This window comes from Ailuropoda melanoleuca, chromosome 19 (genome assembly GCF_002007445.2).
Source record: "Ailuropoda melanoleuca isolate Jingjing chromosome 19, ASM200744v2, whole genome shotgun sequence".
Lineage (NCBI taxonomy): Eukaryota > Metazoa > Chordata > Mammalia > Carnivora > Ursidae > Ailuropoda > Ailuropoda melanoleuca.
The window spans coordinates 1107693-1115895 of NC_048236.1; the positions used below are offsets into that span (position 1 = coordinate 1107693).

At 48.4% G+C, this 8203-nt stretch overlaps 1 protein-coding gene across 14 annotated transcripts in view; it reads right to left on the reverse strand.

Annotated features, from left to right (window-relative positions):
• TRERF1 (transcriptional regulating factor 1) overlaps window positions 1-8203 on the reverse strand; it is a 221450-nt gene that overhangs the window by 9052 nt on the left and 204195 nt on the right. For 10 of the 14 annotated variants that reach the window (XM_034648032.1, XM_034648033.1, XM_034648030.1 and 7 more), the window contains 2 exons: window positions 6530-6697; window positions 447-650 (listed from right to left, as the gene is read on the reverse strand). In XM_034648032.1, coding sequence (XP_034503923.1) covers window positions 447-650; window positions 6530-6697 — 372 coding nt within the window. The remainder of the gene's footprint in view (window positions 1-446; window positions 651-6529; window positions 6698-8203) is intronic. The other 4 variants (XM_034648042.1, XM_034648040.1, XM_034648039.1 and 1 more) reach the window with 1 other exon arrangement.

Below are 8203 nucleotides of genomic sequence, written 5' to 3' on the forward strand. Positions count from 1 at the left end.
CCAGGAACGGGGGGGCAAGTTGTTATGAAAGGGCAACCCTTCTCTGTGGGCTCCCCGCAGGACATTTCAATGCCTGCTTACAGGGCAGGACCCAGTGTCACAAGGCCCTGAGGGGTGGAGGGGCACCAAGAAACACGGGGTGTAAGTTCTGGAGGCCAAGGCTCATTGCAGAACCATGCACGGTGGCTCTGAAGAGCTCTGGATCCCATGCTTCCTGAAGGTAGGGACCTTTTCTGCGGCCCCTGAGCGCCCAGCACAGCAACATCTGCTGGCTGAACGAGTAAGGAAACAAAAAGACAGGGGAAAAAACACACAGCAATGTGGTATTCCCTCTGTGAAACTTTCCTTGCTGCAACTGCACCCCTTCTAAAATGCATTGCCTTAAAGCCAGGCACAGCCCACCGCCCTCCTAGTCCCAGGTCCCCGGAGGACGCAGAGACACTTACAGCCCCACAGTTGGGCATCTCACAGATGAAGGAGCCGGAGGGCTGGCCGAGGGCCTGCAGCGGTGGCCCCTCCGCGGGAGCCAACACGGGGCCTGGCGGTGGTTCGGGAGACTTGGGCACTTCGCTCTCCTCTTCTCTGGCGGATTTCCTATCTTCTTCCGGGTCCTCGTCCTCGTCCTCTAACTCCTCCTCTTCTGCACTCGTCTGGTGGTGAGGCAGTAAAAGCAAGAGAGGGGACATCCCCAAATGGCACTTTTAGTGATAAACAGAGCCACCAGCCAGAGGAGGAGAGAGGGGCTGAACCCGGGGGCATTCTTTCTGCCTAAGGGATGGTGACAGAGCCCTATGGGGAGGGCTATGGACTCTACCAGGTCAGTCACTAGGCGCTTAAGGCTTTGAGGTCAAGGAAGTCCCCCTGCCCCACTCTGGGTCCCCTCATCACTTATATAAAAATACGCTAAGGCAGGGAGGAGAGATTTCTGTGTGTAGAGTTTCTCCCCCTTGTTCAAGACCAGCAGACCTTGAAACGAATTAAAACTCACTTGTGAGCAGCTCTGTCTCCCCAAGAGCAGTGAGGAGGGTTTTCAAGCAGCAACGATACAGTAGGAACCCCTCTGGAGAGACACTAAAAGCCCATATAATGATTTGTTTCCAGGCCTTAGGTTACATTTCCATGCGAGATGCCCCACATATCTGGTCTGACCCATGGCCCGTAGAAAGCATGGGACCCATGGTGCTCTGATGGGCTCCTGCTTGCTCTTGTCAAAACAGAATCCAAGAGTGAACAGCAACGACTTTGTGGAGAGAAGAGGGGAAGGGATAACCCCCCTTACACTGCTTTTTTTTTTTTTTAGACTGCTATCATGGGCTTGGAGAAATGCCTTCTAGAGGCATTCTATGAAAAAGAACATGAAAAATATTAGTAGCCTCGCTGCTACTGTGTCCCCTCCCCCTACCTCAGAACAGCAACCAGGTGGAGAACAAAGCAGAAAGTCCTGCCTTCCCCAGAGTCGCTGGAGCAGCCTGGCATCCTACTGTGGGAGGGTTGGGACGGAAGGCAGGGACGCAGGAGGCCCTCATTCTACTTCTTGTTTAACCACCTTACTCTGCTTCCTCCGTCCTCACGGAGGGATGCTGGCTCCTCCAGGCTGAGGAACGACTGAGGCTCAGGCTGAGAAAGGTTCTATGTTACATCAATCTCATTCCAGCTTCTGTTACACAGCCCTTCACAGTTTATAAAGCATTTTCACGTTTGCGGTCTCACCCAACAAGGCAGAAACATCCTCCCATTTCACAGATGAGGAAACAAAAGGCATGTCCTGGTGCTTCCAGCCCTGACAGGCCGGTTGCGTCTGCCAGGCTCTGCTTAAAGCACAGGCGTTCCGGTTTGGTTTATCCTAGACAGTGATGTAACTCTGGGGGCGCCTACCATTCATAGAACCCAGAAGCGAAAATTCCCGAAAAAGACGAAGATTTCTAAGAGTAAAGCAGTACACTGGGATCCAGAAACCACAAGCTTTCTCTCTCCAGTTTGGGTTGGGGGCAGGGGAGAAAGACAATGCCAGTCAGTACGGGGCCTCTAACATTCCCACACTGTTCCACTGCTGTCTGCATTTAATACCGTATACATGCATATTTGAGATGATGTAGCGACAGGGCGTACTTAAGAAATGGCTTCAGTTTCCAGTGGGTTCATTACGATTAACTAGTAATGATTACATTTGCTGAAAGACTTCAATGAGTACAGATGTAGGCTTGCTTCATTTTACAGAGTGATTCATGATACAGACCTTGTAGGCCTCTTATGAGTACAGAACACACGGGCTGACTTTACTTAAATGGTCTGACGCCTGTGTGAATCCTCATCTTTGAACCTCAAGGGTTTTCAGGTAAAACTATGTTATGTCAAACTCCTAACGATTCACTCCATTCCTTTCTGGAACTGTAACTCTGTGGACTCAATCTTGGTTTATTAAGCAGGCCATGGTCTATAGCTTGGCACTTAAAATAGATTACACAATAACTATTAATGACCACAGTGTCTGTTTTACAGGGCTTGTTACAATTACAATTTTCTCACAATACCATTTTTTTTTTTTTTGGTTTAAAAACTCTTAGAAAGAGACATTCCATAAGAGCCACAAATTTATAGATTAAATTATACTGTACTGTGATTATATACGTCTCTGGAATTTAGAAGGGTTTTATTTCAACTGGCAATCTATACACGTTCACAAAATGATTTATCGTCAAGCCATATGGCTTACCGAAGTGACTAAGAGATACAAAGATAGGAGGACAAAAATCCTAACATGTACCACTTTGTATCAACAAGTTGGCCATTTCATGATGTATTGTGAAATGAAACACTGAATAATATTCCAAAACTGGTAGAAGGTGGGCAAATACAGGATGGGGAGGTGGTGATATATTTAACATGGTGCTTAAAACCTTGCGTGTCTGTAGTAAGAGTTTCTTAAGGAGGGTGATATTCTTATTTCTCAGGCATGCAAATGGAATTCACATTTGAGACATTTGTAAGTTAAAATACAAATGCTCGACAGCCCAAATTTCCTGAGACATAAATCTGAGCGTCGCAGTACTAATGATGATGATGATGGGGACGAAAACATGTTGAATGCCTGCTATGAATTAGGCACCACACACACACACACACACACGTGTGCACACGTACACATACACAAAATTTCTGGTGTGCACGGTAACCCCGTACACATTTTTCTTTTTTAAACAAATGAGGAAATTGGCCTGAGAACAACTTTCCCCAAGGTCACGTAGCTGATAAAGAAGCTGAACTGAGATTGAAACCTAAACTATCTGATTTCAAAACCTCAGCCTTCTTCATTTACTGGCCCTGCAGCAAACGTCCACAGGGACACATGTGTTCATCTGCTCACAGTTTAGATTTTCAGCCCAAACGCAGATATCCTAAGTCCCTCCAAACCACTGGAGACAGCTGCCTGTAAATATCGAAGGGCAGCGGGAGGTTTCCCAAGCCCCCATCAGTGGACCATGTTGCAGTAACTTAGACCATGGGTGAGCTCTGCCCTTGGAGTCCTGACTGCTGTCCTCCAAAGTCAGCTACTTTTCTCACTTAGTTTCGTGAATTATGCAGAATTTACAACCAGATCCACAGATTGGCCGTGAGTGGAAGCATGAGCAGGGGTGGGAGGCAGGGAGGTGTGATCAGTACTTTCCTCCTACGTCCTTAACACAGCCCACTGTGGTCTCTTTCTTTTGCCTCCGAGGTGGAAGGACTATCATGGCTTCCGGCCAGAAGTCTACTCAGCTGAGTAAGACACTGTGTTCTGTTGGCCTTCTGGTTACCTCAAGAGCGGCCATTCCTCACGAACTCTCCTTTTCCCTTCTCCACACTAAAGTCCCTGAACGACCTGAGTGTGTTCCATCATGTTTCATCCCGGATAAAACACTGAGGACCCATACTCAGTAAGCAATCCCAGGTGTCCAGGCAGGCCCAGAGGACAAAGGGACCCCTAGGACTGTGCTTTCTGCACCCTCTCCATCTCTTGCATGGTCCCAATTTTTCGTCTCTACTTTGAAAACTTTCCTTAGAAGTTTGGCTGTGCCTTCACAGTGCCCAAAAGGGAGCTGTGAGCTACCGTGTTGGCTTTGAATCAAGATTTTCCTTCCTTTCTTCCTTCCTTTCCTCCCTCCCACCCGTTTCTCCTTCATTCTTCCCTTCTTCCTTCCTCCCTTGCTCCCTTTCTTTCTCCCTCCCTCCCTCCTTTCCTTCATTTTTTTTGTGGGACTGAGTCATCTCTGCACCATAGCTTTTTGTTCTCCTTAAGGTAACACAGGGGCGGGGGGATGCTTCTGCTCCAGCTTAACACCGGCTCCTGGTGAATAAGCCCAAGAAGGTGTGGTTCCTTGGGCATCATCTTAACCTCTCCTCCTCAGTCCGCAGCTACATGCTGGCCCGGGGCCTTTCTGAGATGCAGAGCCCTGCTGGCTCATGACAGCCCCTCTTCCTCATGTGGTAACATCTTCCTTAGCAGCAATCCCCTGCTCTGAATCCCCTTGTTCACCCTATCGCCCTGCAGTGAGTTCACAGAGGGACTGTTGCTATGATCCACAGTGACTCCTATCTGGGAATGATGTTCACTCAAAGCGTTCAACAAATATTTAGAGTATCTCTATTATGCCAGGAACCCCCCTAGGCACTTGGTAATACACAGCTGGAAAGACATCAATTTGCCATGATTTTGCCTTCTTCCAAAACATGACTCTGACAGAGGCCAGAACATTTCAGGGCTGGAAGGGACTTTCCAAATCAGCTAAGCCATCTGCCCCATTCTGGAGGTCAGTAAGCTTAGGAGCCAGGTCCTAGGTCTGCAAGGCCAGGATTCTTCATACTTCCTTGTTTGGTCTCTGGTCTGCTCATCTGGAAAGTGATGCTCTGTGTGACCTTGGGCAGCCCATCCTCTCTCTGGGCCTCAAACCTTTGCCTGGGGCATGGTGGAGCTGGATGAGAGAGAGGCCGTAAGGCTCTATCCGAGCCTTTCTGGTTCTTGTCTTACGCTGCTTGTAAACACCCTTGGGGTTCATGCTAAAGCTTCCATTTGCGTATGCCACATCCTTCCAACTTCAGTATATGCTCCTGGTGGAGGGCGGGGGCCAGTTAACATCTCTGGGTCACCCACGGCACCACATACGTATTGTTTACACTGCGGGAACTCAACTGCGTTTAGCTGATTGGGCCAGAAGAGGCCACGTTGCCTTTTTTAAACGTTAGGCCGCAGGTGAGAACAACGCTCTTCAGATAGAAGACAGCGCCTACTTCAAGCACTCAGACAAAAGCCCTGGTCACGGGAAACCGCAAACATGGAACACCATCATCTCTGATGCAGATGTCAAGTTTTTCCTGATATCTGGGTCCAAATATAAATTCAAATATGTGTGTATATTTCACAGCTAGGATCATTCTTAGGTAGGAACTTGGACCTTGAGGCACTAATGAGTGCAAGAGTTCTTACACTTCTCTGAAAGAATTTGCATTTGACTGCTCTTAAAGTATCACACAGGGAATCAGGCTCAGACAACGTCTTCACCAGCCATTTGACCACGGCTAAGTTACCTAGGCTCTGTGCCTCAGTTCCCCACCTCACAGACTGGCTATGAGGATTAAATGAGTCAATACTGGTAAAGGGCCTAGCACAAGGCCCGGCACACAGAAAGTGCTACGTAAGTGTCCGTTAAAGAAAATGAGCCACGTTCGTGCTAACAATCACAACTGGGGCACGATGGGGAATGAAAGTGTAGTTACAGATATTCACAACAATCATGAATTCCAAACACTTTCCCCGATGGTGACAGCCTGGAGTTTACTAATCTGTTTTAAGACACGCCATTTTTACACACCCATGCATGGCAGGCAATGTTTCCCCCAGCGCGTGGAAAGATTTCCCCTAGCTGTGGATACGGAGAAAAAGACTGAACCACAAAGACAAAAGTGATAGTAATTCCCGAAGCCACACATTAGGGGTTCGGAGAAGATTTCGATGTCTTCAGTCTTCAGTGTGTTATGTCTTTCGTGTATACTTAATATGCAGACAACTTTGGATCGTCTGCCACTGAAGGAAAGCAGTCTCGAGGATAAATGGTGATTAAGGATTAGAATAACACACACACCGCTAACTATTCCTTGATAACCGAGAGGTCCTGGCACTACCCAGAGGCCAGAGCTCCGCCTTGGTCGTGCTTCACGACGCTGCGGTAAAGCCCGAGGGTTCTGGTTCTCCGGCCAGCAGCATCTGTGACACGGGTGACTCAGAAAGGATATCCTGGGGGTCAAGGGCACCCACTTACAAGCCATCGAGTCAAGGCTGGGACCACCCAGGCTTCACTCCCTTGGCCTTGCCTGCCTTGGAAGCCAGGGCAGCCCTCACCTCCTGAACTGAGCGCTGGGCAAACCCAGGACCACCTTCCTTCTGGCATCTCTCTGCCAGGGAGTCGAGGCCTGAATCCCCCCAGGGAGCGGCCCGTCAACCTTCTCCCTGTGGTCACCTCAGTAAAGCCGAGCCAAACACCAGCCACTTACTAACCTGGGTGTGGGGCGGGGGCGGGGCCCGCATAGGCAGCGACTGCGCAGCTTCACTCACCACAGAATCATCGATTTCTGCGAGGCGTGTCCGGTGTTTCCGCCCCAAGCGCATTATCTTTTTCCACGTGTAGTAGTACTCCACACACTGAGCCACCGTCTTAGACTTCACCTGCCGGGAAAGCCAAGTCCAGATCAGCACAGCAGCGCCGGGTGGGCCAAGCCACAAGCTTTGGTGAAAACTTAATTTTATAATAGCTAATAGGTGTATGCAATGCAATAAAAAAAAAAATGTAGTCCAAAAAACCTTCCTTCCCGTGCCTGGTCTCTGTCCATCCAGTTCTCACCCCCCACGCCTGCCACACGCTAGCCCCTCTTCTTCATTTCTTGGGTCTCATTCCAGAATCTCTTTACGCATATACCAACGAACACGAAATATGTTTCTCCTCACAAGAGGCGGCACACTGTCTATGCCGCATAGGTCTATGTTTCGCAACTTGATTTTTTCTTTTTCACAATATAGCCTGGAGATCTTTTTTCATGTTGGCCCATAGAGAGCTCATTCCTTTTTTTAACCCATAAAGCAGCATGCTTTTTCATTTAATGTGCTTAAGCGTATTTGGCTCTCTGGCTGGTTGACCTTCAAAATCTATTTATGAAAAATGTTCCTTAGTAATCGAACAGGAGTGTAAGGCAAAAGTTACGATGGCAAGAACTTAGTTTTGGCAGGAAACAAACTTTGCCCTGTCCTCCCCCAAGTGGGCAAAGGTACATGTACTCTAAAGGGAAAAAAAAATGCCTTTGTGAGGTTCATAGATCTCCAAGCTCAAGGTGGGGTTCAATAACTGGGTTTTCTGGAGGCAGATAAAAGGCTGGCCATACTTCTGGAGGGGGGGCTATCGGTTACCCCAAACGTGAGATCAGAGGGGCACCACCCACAGTCCTGTCTTCCTGAAGTCGCCCCCTTCACATCACTGGATATCCTGAATTTCACATTAGAGCTGCGCAGGGAGTGAGGATACTGTCTCGGAGAGCACGTGATGAAAAAGCCGTATCGCCTGGCAAGCATGACACATGACTCCATCCCCAGTCCACAACGTGCAGGCCTGCAAGGGGTGAGGCCTCCAACAGGTCAGTCCCGGGGGAAGAGGACTCAAAACAGAGGATAGCATGGAAACTACTGAGCTTACGGGGGAGCCAAGAGCATGGTGGCCTCCAAGGTAGGGAAAGGCAGGGGTGAATACAGATCTGGAGATGGGAGCAAGAGAGAGGGAAGAGTCTACCTGTTCTGATTCTTGTCCATCAAGGAAGGCCCTACGTTAAGGACAGGAGACAGACACCCAGTGGGTGGTATCAGCTCGACTCACCCCAGAGCCAGTGGTAGTTATTACCTGCAACTCTGTTCCCCGTGGACCTGAACATTTTAATGACCTTAATAACACAATATGGCTCCAATGTTCATTGATATTCTGAAACACTCTTGGAATCATTTTAACTTTTAGCCTAAACCACCTCTTACCCAATTAAGGCCTTGATGAACTTAATAGTTCATTATCTTCTGTAAAAGTGCTATTTCATCTGTGTAGAAAAGTTCTATTTTGTTGTGAGGTGCTGTATATACAAAATATTATTTTTATTATTACTGTCATTATGATTAGGGGCCCAACACCAGAAACTC